The sequence below is a fragment of the Salvelinus alpinus genome, chromosome 18 (assembly GCF_045679555.1).
Source record: "Salvelinus alpinus chromosome 18, SLU_Salpinus.1, whole genome shotgun sequence".
In the NCBI taxonomy this organism is placed as follows: Eukaryota; Metazoa; Chordata; class Actinopteri; order Salmoniformes; family Salmonidae; genus Salvelinus; species Salvelinus alpinus.
This window is the reverse complement of record NC_092103.1, coordinates 33,088,660-33,102,996: the sequence shown is the minus strand read 5'-3', so window position 1 is coordinate 33,102,996 and position 14,337 is coordinate 33,088,660. Positions and strand designations below refer to the sequence as shown.

The window sequence follows — 14,337 nt, the reverse complement described above, 5'->3', positions numbered from 1 at the left end:
ATATCACTGTCATTATATCTATTGCTGTCAATATCACTGTCATTATATCTATTGCTGTCAATATTTCTATCGTTATCAATATCGCTATCACTATCAATATCTCGTTTGCTGTCAATATCGCTATCGTTGTCAATATTGCTATCGCTGTCAATATCTCTATCGTTATCAATATCACTATCACTGTCAATATTACTATCATTGTCAATTTCTCTGTCGCTATCACTGTCAATATCTCTATCACTGTCAATATTTCTATCACTGTCAATATCGCTACCAATATCTCTCTATCGCTGTCAATATCTCTATCACTGTTACTGTCAATATCGCGATCACTGTCAATATCTCTATCACTGTCAATATCGCAATATCTCTATCGCTGTCAATATCTCTATCACTGTCAATATCGCAGTCAATATCTCTATCACGATCATTGTCAATATCGCTATCAATGTTAATATCTCTATCGCTATCACTGTCGATATCGCTGTCAATATCGCTATCAACGTCAATATCACTACCAATATCGCTATCAACGTCAATATCTCTATTGCTATCACTGTCAATATTGCTATCGCTGTCGATAATGCTATCTCTATCGCTATCAACATTGCTATCACTGTCCATATCTCTATCGCTATCACTGTCAATATTGCTGTCAATATCTCTGTCGCTTTCAATATCTCGATCAATTTCACTATCACTGTCAATATCTATCGCTATCATTGTTAATATCTCTCACTATCACTGTCAATATCGCTATCACTGCAAACCCACTGGGCGCACACTGGTTGAATCAACGTTGTTTCTACATGACGCTGAACCAACGTGGAATAGACATTAAATTGATGTCTGTGCCCAGTGGGAACATCCCACCTAATCTTATCATAATACCATGTACAGTAGAGGTGTGCCGAGTAGTCGGACAAAACGAGTATCGTAAAAGAATATGGGCAATTTTCTGGATACGATTATGATCTGAGTATTTCTTTAAATGATCCGTGATCGGGGGGATTTTTTTTTTGGGGGTGCCAGAAGGCATCTTTCTCATGTCAGTCAATCAGATGAGGTGCTACATAGTCTAAATAATTCAACTGGCTAGTTTGCCTGTCTGTAAAGAGAAGGGCAGGCTATACGTTGATTCTGCTGCTCTAATTGGATCAATTTCACTTCTCTGTTTCGGTATAATCAGTCATATTCCTGCTGCCCAATGTTCCCTCTAAGCTGCACACGTGCACGGCTGTGCACCTCCTCCAGGACTGCCGCCCAGAAGAAATTAGAGGTCGACCGATTATGATTTTTCAACACCGATACCGATTATTGGAGGACCAAAAAAGCAGATTTAAAAATTATTATATATATATTTTTTTATATATATATATTTGTAATAATGTCAATTACAACAATACTAAATGAACAATGAACACTTTTATTTTAACTTAAAATAATACATCAAAATCAATTTAGTCTCAAATAAATAATGAAACATGTTCAATTTGGTTTAAATAATGTAAAAACTAAATGTTGGAGAAGAAAGTAAAAGTGCAATATTTGCCATGTAAAAAGGCTAACGTTTAAGTTTCTTGCTCAGAACATGAGAACATATGAAAGCTGGTGGTTCCTTTTAACATGAGTCTTCAATATTCCCAGGTAAGAAGTTTTAGGTTGTGGTTATTATAGGACTATTTCTCTCTATGCCGTTTGTATTTCATATACCTTGGACTATTGGATGTTCTAATGTGTACTTTAGTATTGCCAGCCTAATCTCGGGAGTTGATAGGCTTGAAGTCATACAGTGGGGCAAAAAAGTATTTAGTCAGCCACCAATTGTGCAAGTTCTCCCACTTAAAAAGATGAGAGAGGCCTGTAATTTTCATCATAGGTACACTTCAACTATGACAGACAAAATGAGGGGGAAAAAATCCAGAAAATCACATTGTAGGATTTTTAATGAATTTATTTGCAAATTATGGTGGAAAATAAGTATTTGGTCACCTACAAACAAGCAAGATTTCTGGCTCTCACAGACCTGTAACTTCTTCTTTAAGAGGCTCCTCTGTCCTCCACTCGTTACCTGTATTAATGGCACCTGTTTGAACTTGTTATCAGTATAAAAGACACCTGTCCACAACCTCAAACAGTCACACTCCAAACTCCACTATGGCCAAGACCAAAGAGCTGTCAAAGGACACCAGAAACAAAATTGTAGACCTGCACCAGGCTGGGAAGACTGAATCTGCAACAGGTAAGCAGCTTGGTTTGAAGAAATCAACTGTGGGAGCAATTATTAGGAAATGGAAGACATACAAGACCACTGATAATCTCCCTCGATCTGGGGCTCCACGCAAGATCTCACCCCATGGGGTCAAAATGATCACAAGAACGGTGAGCAAAAATCCCAGAACCACACGGGGGGACCTAGTGAATGACCTGCAGAGAGCTGGGACCAAAGTAACAAAGCCTACCATCAGTAACACACTACGCCGCCAGGGACTCAAATCCTGCAGTGCCAGACGTGTCCCCCTGCTTAAGCCAGTACATGTCCAGGCCCGTCTGAAGTTTGCTAGAGAGCATTTGGATGATCCAGAAGAAGATTGGGAGAATGTCAGATGAAACCAAAATATAACTTTTTGGTAAAAACTCAACTCGTCGTGTTTGGAGGACAAAGAATGCTGAGTTGCATCCAAAGAACACCATACCTACTGTGAAGCATGGGGGTGGAAACATCATGCTTTGGGGCTGTTTTTCTGCAAAGGGACCAGGACGACTGATCCGTGTAAAGGAAAGAATGAATGGGGCCATGTATCGTGAGATTTTGAGTGAAAACCTCCTTCCATCAGCAAGGGCATTGAAGATGAAACGTGGCTGGGTCTTTCAGCAAGACAATGATCCCAAACACACCGCCCGGGCAACGAAGGAGTGGCTTCGTAACAAGCATTTCAAGGTCCTGGAGTGGCCTAGCCAGTCTCCAGATCTCAACCCCATAGAAAATCTTTGGAGGGAGTTGAAAGTCTGTGTTGCCCAGCAACAGCCCCAAAACATCACTGCTCTAGAGGAGATCTGCATGGAGGAATGGGCCAAAATACCAGCAACAGTGTGTGAAAACCTTGTGAAGACTTACAGAAAACGTTTGACCTCTGTCATTGCCAACAAAGGGTATATAACAAAGTATTGAGAAACTTTTGTTATTTACCAAATACTTATTTTCCACCATAATTTGCAAATAAATTCATTAAAAATCCTACAATGTGATTTTCTGGATTTTTGTTTCTCATTTTGTCTGTCATAGTTGAAGTGTACCTATGATGAAAATTACAGGCCTCTCTCATCTTTTTAAGTGGGAGAACTTGCACAATTGGTGGCTGACTAAATACTTTTTTGCCCCACTGTAAACAGCGCAATGCTTGAAGCATTGCGAAGAGCTGCTGGCAAACACAGGAAAGTGCTGTTTGAATGAACGCTTACGAGCCTGTTGCTGCCTACCACCGCTCAGTCAGACTGCTCTATCAAATCATAGACTTAATTATAATATAATAACACACAAATACGAGCCTTAGGTCATTAATATGGTCAAATCCGGAAACTATCATTTCGAAAACAAAACGTTTATTCTTTCAATGAAATTCGGAACCGTTCCGTATTTCATCTAACGGGTGGCATCCATAAGTCTAAATATTGCTGTTACATTGCACAACCTTCAATGTTTTGTCATAATTATGTAAAATTCTGGCAAATTAGTTCGCAACGAGCCAGGCAGCCCAAACTGTTGCATATACCCTGACTCTGCGTGCAATGAACGCAAGAGAAGTGACACAATTTCCCTAGTTAATATTGCCTGCTAACATGAATTTCTTTCAACTAAATATGCAGGTTTAAAAAAGATATACTTCTGTGTATTGATTTTAAGAAAGGCATTGCTGTTTATGGTTAGGTACATTCGTGCAACGATTGTGCTTTTTTCGCAAATGTGCTTTTGTTAAATCATCCCCCGTTTGGCGAAGTAGGCTGTCTTTGTTAGGAAGAAATGGTCTTTACACAGTTCGCAACGAGCCAGGCGGCCCAAACTGCTGCATATACCCTGACTCTGTTGCACAGAATGCAAGAGAAGTGACACAATTTCCCTAGTTAAAAGAAATTCATGTTAGCAGGCAATATTAACAAAATATGCAGGTTTAAAAAATATATACTTGTGTATTGATTTTAAGAAAGGAGTTGATGTTTATGGTTAGGTACACATTGGTGCAACAACAGTGCTTTTTTCGCGAATGCGCTTGTTAAATCACCCGTTTGGCTGTGATTCAATGATAAATTAACAGGCACCGCATCGATTATATGCAATGCAGGACAAGCTAGATAAACTAGTAATATCATCAACCATGTGTAGTTAACTAGTGATTATGTTAAGATTGACTGTTTTTTTATAAGATACATTTCATGCTAGCTAGCACCTTACCTTGGCTCCTTACTGCACTCGCATAACAGGTAGTCAGCCTGCCACGCAGTCTCCGATTAATCGGTCGACCTCTAGAAGAAATGCCAGGCTGCACAGAGATGCAAGAGATTGAACTTCACTGAGTTAGCCCAATTAGTTTGCACTATATAGATCAACATTACATCATCCCCTTTTCAATGCAACATTCCAAACCAAATATAACTTTGCAAGATTGAGTCTGATTTTTTTTGTAGGCAGAGCCAGAGCGTAGAATTCTATTGGCTGGGTAGCCCACGAGCAGTCTTTCAATCACCTGAAAGTGAATGTGCTTTTCAGATCAGTTCAGATCAGAGCACAGAGCCACGCTTGTGCACATTTGTTGATATTCTTTGCTAGTTAGCGAGTTATTAGCCAGGTTATAGATACGTATAGGTCAGCAATGGGGAGTTACTGCTTCCTACAAGAGCAAAATCTGTAGGCTACATTTCAAGCTGTCTTTAAAAAGTCAGTCAGGTAAAAAGCTTATGTCTTAATTAAAGGGGCAGTGTTGTATTTTGAGATTGCCTATTAGCATATTCAAGTCTGAGGGGTAGTCTACATTGTCTAATTCTCTGTATGGTAATAATAAAACATTTTATATTGTAAAGTGGTTTCTTGCATTATAGACAATACAATGCAATTTACAGTCACCTATTTGGCCCATAGTGTTACAGACCAAGTAAAAAATAATTAACTAATGTCAAGCCCTGCATAATGTAAAAACGTTTTTATAAGTCTCATGCAATGTAAGCCTGCATTGAACACTACGTACAGGCTACTGTAGACTATATCATAGAAATCAAAAGCTATTTCCACGTGAAAATATCTTATTGGCTACTGTCTAAAACTGTAAGGGTACACCTTAATTAAACTCGCATTCAAGTTTCCGGTCACAATAACTAAAATTTGCTCAGTGCCCCAAAAAATGAGAGGGAACATTGCTGCTGCCTCTTGTTAGCCTGCAACTATGATGAATCAAATGGCAAGGATGTTTGCTATCAAGCTATCAATGTGCAAAATATCTAAAAAGAAGGGAAAGTTTGGGAACAAAGATTCTGATTGATAGCAAACTGCCCGCTACAAGTTGAGGACACAGAGCCCTCCACGGCTCCTCATCTGCAGCTTGTTTGGTCTGGAAACGTGCAGGGAGGGAGCTATTTTGCCAACATCTACTTAGGCATATTAAAACATTACATTTTTTTCCCGATCACGAGTATCATCCGATCCAACTATCAACTGTCTATTTACAGATACGATTATGGCCATGTCAGCACACCCATAATACCATGCTAATGACACCACAAGGTCCATATATTACTGCCTAAACAGGACATAATTTATTAACGACACAAGCAGGGACCTTCATCCTGTCTGTTTCCAGCTGTACCATATTTAATATATGCTATTTAGCAGATTTAAGTCATGCGACTTAGTCATGCGTACATTTTTTTATTTTTGGGAATCGAACCCACCATCCTGGCATTGCGAGAGCCATGCTCTACCAACTGAGCTACAGAGGACCACATATTTGACCTCAGCCAACCTCATGTAATACATTCATCTCTGACACAGAAGATGTTAAGGTGAGTTTATACAATGTTCTACAATGTTTATTTGTTAGCTGGGCTACACTCTAAAGAAGGTAGACAGCTCCTGATATGTTTTGACAGACCTCCAGCAGAAGACCTGCCGCTGTCCTCGCCACCGCTGTCCCCTCTGTTGACTCGCTTTCTCTGTTCATCTCGCTCTACCCCCCCCACCTCCATGTCTCTCTGGCTCACTCCCTCTTTCTCCCCCCTCTCTCTAGGTCTCTCTTTCATATCATACTCATACACAGAAGTGGGTCATGGCGGTACATATTTTGGTGGAATATAAATATCAAGCAATTTGTAACTACGGGAAATGAACAGCCAGCCCACAGAGACCACTGCTGTGTTTATCTTGGACAACCTCTCCCTCTGTGCTTACGCACTCTTTCATTCTTTCCCTCCTTTATCTCTCTCTCTCACTCTCGCTCTCTCTCTCCGCGGCAGATTGCTCCCAGCCGACAACTATAATTATAAACTTTTCTTCCCACCATGAGACTGATGTTATTGATTAATTTGTGAGACATCTTTCGTGAGGCTATTTTTCTCTTTCCTGCTCTCTTTCCCTTTTTCTCTCTCACTGAGGACAATGCCAGGAAACATTTCAGCAGATTTCAGTGAAACAGCAGAACCCAGAACTGGCTTGGTGTTGTTTACCTCACCCCCTGCCATCCTTTCCACATCCTCCCCCTCTTGTCACACACACTTGGTAACCATTGGTCCATGGTCCAGCCTAATATACCTGTGTGGAGAAAACTCTAGGAGCTCTGCACGCACACAGTGTTTCTCAGAATCATTACTCAAACCTATTTAAGTGGCTCTGTGTGGTCAGGAAAGACCTTGTCTGACCTAGCTGTAACTTTCTGTTGTGTGTTTCTCCAGGACAGTGTACAGGGTGGCGTACCGTCAGGTGACCAGAGCAGTGCCAGTCTCACACTCTTACCCAGAATGCTGCCCGGGTTGGCGACGACTCCACTCACACAACTGTAACCAAGGTAATAGGGGTTTTACACTCTCCTAGCATCCCGTATGTGTGCATGTTCATTTTTGATTATTTCTCTCTGTCCTCTCCAGCGGTGTGTGGCCAGTCCTGTGTGAACGGAGGAACATGTTTAAGACCCAACCACTGCGCCTGTGCTCTGGGATGGATGGGTCGCCACTGCCAAACAGGTACACACACACACAGTATTGTACAGCTAACCTAGTGGATAGCTGTACAATTCAGTCCCATTCAAAATCCTATTTTCCCTAACCTGTACTCTTACCTTTATGTTAACCTAACCTTAAACCTAACCCTAGCTCCTAACCCTTAACGTAATTCTAACCCTAACAATATCAGTGACACCCAGTCTCTCCTCCCTCTCTCTGTCAGATGTGGATGAGTGCAGTGAGCAGCAGCCCTGTTCTCATCAGTGTGTGAACATGGCAGGCAGCTACCACTGTGTGTGTAGAGAGGGCTACAGGCTGGCAGGAGACACACACTCCTGTGAGAACCTTCCTCCTCCTCCTGCCTCTTCCACCCACCCCAGTCAAGAAGCAGCAAATGATCACAGACCCCCCTCCAGTGATACAGGTACACCTCCACCATTATCCTTATTTTACATTTACATTTACATTTTAGTCATTTAGCAGACGCTCTTATCCAGAGCGACTTACAGTAGAGTGCATACATTTTATTACATTTTTTACATACTGAGACAAGGATATCCCTACCGGCCAAGAGCAGACGCTCTTATCCAGAGCGACTTACAGTAGAGTGCATACATTTTATTACATTTTTACATACTGAGACAAGGATATCCCTACCGGCCAAACCCTCCCTACCGGCCAAACCCTCCCTAACCCGGACGACGCTATGCCAATTGTGCGTCGCCCCACGGATCTCCCGGTTGCGGCCGGCTGCGACAGAGCCTGGGCGCGATGCAGTGCCCTAGACCACTGCGCCACCCGGGAGATTATCCGCAGACATGATAATCAATCGTGTGTGTGCGTGTGCATGGGTGCTATGTATGTGTGTGGGTGCAAGCGTGTGTGTGCACGTACATGTGTGCTATGTGTGTGTGTGTGTGGCGCGCGTGTGTGTGTTTGTGTGTGTATGTGTGTTTCAGCAAAGCCTCCAATGGGAGTGAAGAAGAGGACAGACAAGACCACAGCCAGGCTCTTGGTCCATTATTACTTTTGGTACGCGCTATGCCAAACTCTACTCGTACCGTGAGTAATAATGCACTGAGACTGGTACAGACTGCAAAGTGGACCGCATGCAGTCAATAACCAACAAGGTGTGGTGGTGTATGTTATGACCAGATGGGCCACACTGATAACCAGTATAAACAACGATTGATAGACCAACTGCGGTCAGCAACCAACAGTTTGTGGTCATGTACAGTATGGTATGACCTGATGAACCATGCTGATAACCACTGTTTAAACATCAGCTGGCTGTTTGATGTAGACCAGGGATGGGCAGCTTTGATGGGGGTGGGGGCCACAATAAATCGTAACTCATGATGAGGGGCCGCAGTGGCTCGTGGGTCACATTCCATACCCACACATGCAGTCAGAGCCAGCCCCTGGCTTTTGGGGCCAGGTGCTCTAAGCTAAATGTTGTTCTACTATTCTAACTATTTTTATTTCACCTTTATTTAACCAGGTAGGCAAGTTGAGAACAAATTCTCATTTACAATTGCGACCTGGCCAAGATAAAGCAAAGCAGTTCGACACATACAACAACACAGAGTTACACATGGAGTAAAACAAACATACAGTCAATAATACAGTAGAAAAAAAAAAAAGTATATACAATGTGAGCAAATGAGGTGAGATAAGGGAGGTAAAGGCAAAAAAAAAGGCCATGGTGGCGAAGTAAATACAATATAGCAAGTAAAACACTGGAATGGTTGATTTGCAGTGGAAGAATGTGCAAAGTAGAGATAGAAATAATGGGGTGCAAAGGAGCTAAATAAATAAATAAATACAGTAGGGGGAGAGGTAGTTGTTTGGGCTAAATTATAGATGGGCTATGTACAGGTGCAGTAATCTGTGAGCTGCTCTGACAGCTGGTGCATAAAGCTAGTGAGGGAGATAAGTGTTTCCAGTTTCAGAGATTTTTGTAGTTCATTCCAGTCATTGGCAGCAGAGAACTGGAAGGAGAGGCGGCCAAAGGAAGAATTGGTTTTGGGGGTGACCAGAGAGATATACCTGCTGGAGCGCGTGCTACAGGTGGGTGCTGCTATGGTGACCAGCGAGCTGAGATAAGGGGGGACTTTACCTAGCAGAGACTTGTAGATGACCTGGAGCCAGTGGGTTTGGCGACGAGTATGAAGCGCGGGCCAGCAAACGAGAGTGTACAGGTCGCAGTGGTGGGTAGTATATGGGGCTTTGGTGACAAAACGGATGGCACTGTGATAGACTGCATCCAATTTATTGAGTAGGGTATTGGAGGCTATTTTCTAAATGACATCGCCGAAGTCGAGGATCGGTAGGATGGTCAGTTTTACAAGGGTATGTTTGGCAACATGAGTGAAGGATGCTTTGTTGTGAAATAGGAAGCCAATTCTAGATTTAACTTTGGATTGGAGATGTTTGATGTCTAACCAGACACCTAGGTATTTGTAGTTGTCCACATATTCTAAGTCAGAACCGTCCAGAGTAGTGATGTTGGATGGGCAGGCAGGTGCAGGCAGCGATCGGTTGAAGAGCATGCATTTAGTTTTACTTGTATTTAAGAGCAATTGGAGGCCACGGAAGGAGAGTTGTATGGCATTGAAGCTCGTCTGGAGGGTTGTTAACAGTGTCCAAAGAAGGGCCAGAAGTATACAAAATGGTGTCGTCTGCGTAGAGGTGGATCAGAGACTCACCAGCAGCAAGAGCGACATCATTGATGTATAGAGAAGAGAGTCGGTCCAAGAATTTAACCCTGTGGCACCCCCATAGAGACTGCCAGAGGCCCGGACAACAGGCCCTCCGATTTGACACACTGAACTCTATCAGAGAAGTAGTTGGTGAACCAGGCGAGGCAATCATTTGAGAAACCAAGGCTATCGAGTCTGCCGATGAGGATGTGGTGATTGACAGAGTCGAAAGCCTTGGCCAGGTCAATGAATACGGCTGCACAGTATTGTTTCTTATCGATGGCGGTTAGGATATCGTTTAGGACCTTGAGCGTGGCTGAGGTGCACCCATGACCAGCTCTGAATCCAGATTGCATAGCGGAGAAGGTATGATGGGATTCGAAATAGTCGGTAATCTGTTTGTTGACTTAGCTTTCGAAGACCTTAGAAAGGGAGGGTAGGATAGATATAGGTCTGTAGCAGTTTGGGTCAAGAGTGTCCCCCCCTTTGAAGAGGGGGAAGACTGCAGCTGCTTTCCAATCTTTGGGAATCTCAGATGACACAAAAGAGAGGTTGAACAGGCTAGTAATAGGGGTTGCAACAATTTCGGCAGATAATTTTAGAAAGAAAGGGTCCAGATTGTCTAGCCCGGCTGATTTGTAGGGGTCCAGATTTTGCAGCTCTTTCAGAACATCAGCTGACTGGATTTGGGAGAAGGAGAAATGGGGAAGGCTTGGGCGAGTTGCTGTGGGGTGTGCAGTGCTGTTGACCGGGGTAGGGGTAGCCAGGTGGAAAGCATGGCCAGCCGTAGAAAAATGCTTATTGAAATTCTCAATTATAGTGGATTTATCGGTGGTGACAGTGTTTCCTGTCATCAGTGCAGTGGGCAGCTGGGAGGAGGTGCTCTTATTCTCCATGGACTTTACAGTGTCCCAGAACTTTTTTGAGTTTGTGTTGCAGGAAGCAAATTTCTGCTTGAAAAAGCTAGCCTTGGCTTTTCTAACTGCCTGTGTATATTGGTTTCTAGCTTCCCTGAAAAGTTGCATATCTCAGGTGGGGGGCAGTTGCCCATCCCTGATGTAGACCTTTCTTCCCCATCTTTAATATAGGAAAACTTCCTACCATTCCAAAACGTTTCTTTAGTATCCAGTGAAACATCCTCCTCTCCCACACTTTCACACACTCAAGCTATTCTCTAAACTGCTGCATATCACTGAAGAAAAGGAAAAAAACAGCTCCCATAGATGTGCTGTAACTTAGCAACAGGCTAAAATAACCTCCCCTGTCTAGAAGTGGCTGGATGGAGCCCAAAGAAATTCCCATTTCTCTCAGACTGTGTTAGCCAGTAAACTGTAGTACGATGAGCACACAGTACAGTACTGTACACACATAAAAAAACGAATAATTTCCTCTAACATAATCATTTCCTCTACCTTATGTCTGTCTGTCTAGATAGAGATATACAGGATAGATTGTCTTACACACTAAAATACACAAAGAGAGAAAAACAGCAGTAAAAGAACATATGACAGATTGTACTTGGTGAAGGTGACGCAGGAGGAATATGTGCAGGCTCAGTATAGTTCTGTTCTCCTGGCCAACAAAGTGCAAGGCCAGCAGGCTGCTGCAGCATTAACATCAGCAGCAGTATTGTCTTGGTTAATGGCCCTGTTATATCCAGGCTGAGGTATGATGTTGATGAAGATCACCAAGAGAATAAATGCCCTGCTCAGACCTTAACAGCTCTCGTCTGAATCCCTCCATCTTTTTTCTTCCTTCTCGGTCTCTCTTCTTGGCCGGAACTTGCGTTCTCATTCCAGTTTCATCAACTTCATCTGCTGGGGGTCGCCCCCCCCCACCTCCCTCCCACCCCCTCCTCCCTTTCGACTCTTGTCCCAATAGTCCACATCTGGGAGAGATTGAGCTGTTCTCAGCCTTAGCTCCGTGGCTGACCGGGGGAGACGTGGGGTTTGTACCCAGCTCTGAGCCCATAGCTCTGGGGACCTGTCATGGTGAGCAGGGGGACACTTGGTGGCTGGTTGGGACTCAGGCCAACTTAGTTCACCCCTCCTTGTCTTGTAACTGATACAGGACAACATGTTTAGCTATGATGGACTGTGTGTCTTATTCATAGTGCCCTCTCTTCCAGTTACATGGTGTGTGCGTGTGTCATTTCCCCATATCCTCGGCCCCTTTTGCAGTCTTAAGTTATGGATTTTTTACCGCCTTCACCCCTAGCACTGAATTCCCCAGCCAGCTTGTGGTTCTGTGGTTTTCTTCCCATTTGTTTCATAGCTCTGAGACTGAGGCCCCCTGTCTGCATATGAATCACTCTGGAGCAGGATCGGAGTAAGATGCTGAAGTCATTATCTATCTCGAAGACATGTCACAAGTCTAAGCTTTAGATAGAATTGGAAGGATTAACTGCACTCTCTCCCACCCGTTCCACTCTAAAAATTGTCAAATACTCCAGCCACCCTAGTCGTGGTCTGTTCTCTCTGCTACCGCACGGCAAGCGGTACCGGAGCGCCAAGTCTAGATCCAAAAGGCTTCTTAACAGCTTCTACCCCCAAGCCATAAGACTCCTGAACAGCTAATCAAATGGCTACCCTGACCCCTCTTTTATGCTGTTGCTACTCTCTGTTTATAATCTATGCATAGTCACTTTAACTCTACCTACATGTACATATTACCTCGACAAACCAGTGCCCCCGCACATTGACTCTGTACCGGTACCCCCTGTATATAGCCTCGCTATTGTTATTTTACTGCTGCTGTTTAATTATTTTTTACTTTATTTTCAATTTTTTACTTATCTATTTTTTTACCTAACACTTTTTTTTCTTAACTTCTTAAAGCATTGTTGGTTAAGGGCTTGTAAGTAAGCATTTCACTGTAAGGTCTACTACACCTGTTGTATTTGATGCATAACATTTGATTTGATCTGTCCCCAAATGTTTGTAAACTAACCCTACTGTCATATTCAGTAGGGTTCACTGTAGCAAAATGTTTTGCAACAGAAAATAAAAATGTGTTCTTATTGAAGCTGGGCAAGTAGTACCTCATAGTTTTCAAAAGGTTTTCTCCCTATACACAACCTCATTGTGCAGATAGAGGGTGTCTTAAATACGGGTGATCCACAGTGTGATTGTGTGTGTTGTCTACAGGTGGAGGGTATGGGCTGACTGAGAACGTCACAGAGGAGGTCCAGAGCCTGAAGAACAGAGTAGAGCTGCTGGAGCAGGTACAACTGCACCCCCTGTTCTCTACCATCACATGCATACACAGCTTTGTTTTGGGGAATTTTCAGGACTTTCTGGGGAGTAAAAATGTATTCCCATTCAAAATTATATTTTCCCTAACCCCAAACTCTAAACATAACCTTAACCTCAAACACTAAACCTAACCTTTAAGCCAAAAATAGCATTTTAACAAATTCAGGACATTTAAAAAAAATATATATATATTTTCCTACCTTGTCAGAACATTCTAGTGACTTGTCAGGAGATTGTGGTCCTGATAAAGTAGGAAAACGTGTACACACACATTCACACGCTCTCTCAAACAGGCGTACATTCCCTCTCCCTCCCTATCCTTGTAAAGTCCCCCTTAAACCCTTACCAGTACCCCTCTAGCATCTCCCACCCACTCTGAGCCAGCGCCAGGCAGACACACGTTAGACTGTTACGCTGGTGTATTATCAAATACCACTCAAGATGTACTCATGAACTTTGTTAACCAACAGAGAACACACGCACTCACAAAACCCAGCATCCTTTGAAATGCCAGACTGTCATAGTGACATTTTAAACGTCTTTTTAGTTTTTTTTAGTCATGTCGTTAATGCTCGGTGGATTACAGTAAAAGTGAATGAGGAGATGCAGGCAGCTGAAGTGGGAGGATCCGTATAATATAGCAGTACTTTCACATTACAGCGACCGCTGTGATGGCGAGACGGATTGTGTTGGGATTTGTTGCCAATAGGAAAATAAATGACTTGATTTCTCTGTATTGCTGTCATCCTCTCTGTTGTTGTGTTAGTCACATACACTAAACCACTTCATCTTTTCTCCTTGCCACTGCCCTTCTCTCCCTCTTCCCTTCTTTCTCCTCTCTCCTGCCTCCCTCTTCTCTCCCCATCTCCTCTCTCTCTCCATCTCCTCTCTCCTTCCCTTTTCACCTCTCCAGAAGCTCCAGTTGGTCCTGGCCCCTTTCACCAGTCTGTTCCCCATGTCGCTGGACGAGGGCGTGTCTGAGAGAACCAGCTTCCTGTCCCACTCCTTCCAGCAGCTGGATCGCATCGACTCGCTCAGCGAACAGGTCGGCTTCCTCGAGGAACGCCTCGGAACCTGTGAGTGGATAAAGACAAAGTTTAAAACGTTTTTTTCATTGTACTCCTCTTGTTGGACAGTACAAAGTGGCCATATAATGGCTTGAAGTGGATGTGAAGTGA

The 14,337-nt window shown here is 43.2% G+C and overlaps 1 protein-coding gene across 1 annotated transcript in view; it reads left to right on the top strand.

The window, feature by feature from the left end:
* egfl7 (EGF-like-domain, multiple 7) overlaps positions 1 to 14,337 on the top strand; it is a 28,432-nt gene that overhangs the window by 13,421 nt on the left and 674 nt on the right. Inside the window, exons 4-8 of the mRNA XM_071351071.1 lie at positions 6,937 to 7,049; positions 7,129 to 7,224; positions 7,427 to 7,627; positions 13,052 to 13,128; positions 14,073 to 14,235. Of these exons, the coding sequence (XP_071207172.1) occupies positions 6,937 to 7,049; positions 7,129 to 7,224; positions 7,427 to 7,627; positions 13,052 to 13,128; positions 14,073 to 14,235 (650 nt within the window). The remainder of the gene's footprint in view (positions 1 to 6,936; positions 7,050 to 7,128; positions 7,225 to 7,426; positions 7,628 to 13,051; positions 13,129 to 14,072; positions 14,236 to 14,337) is intronic.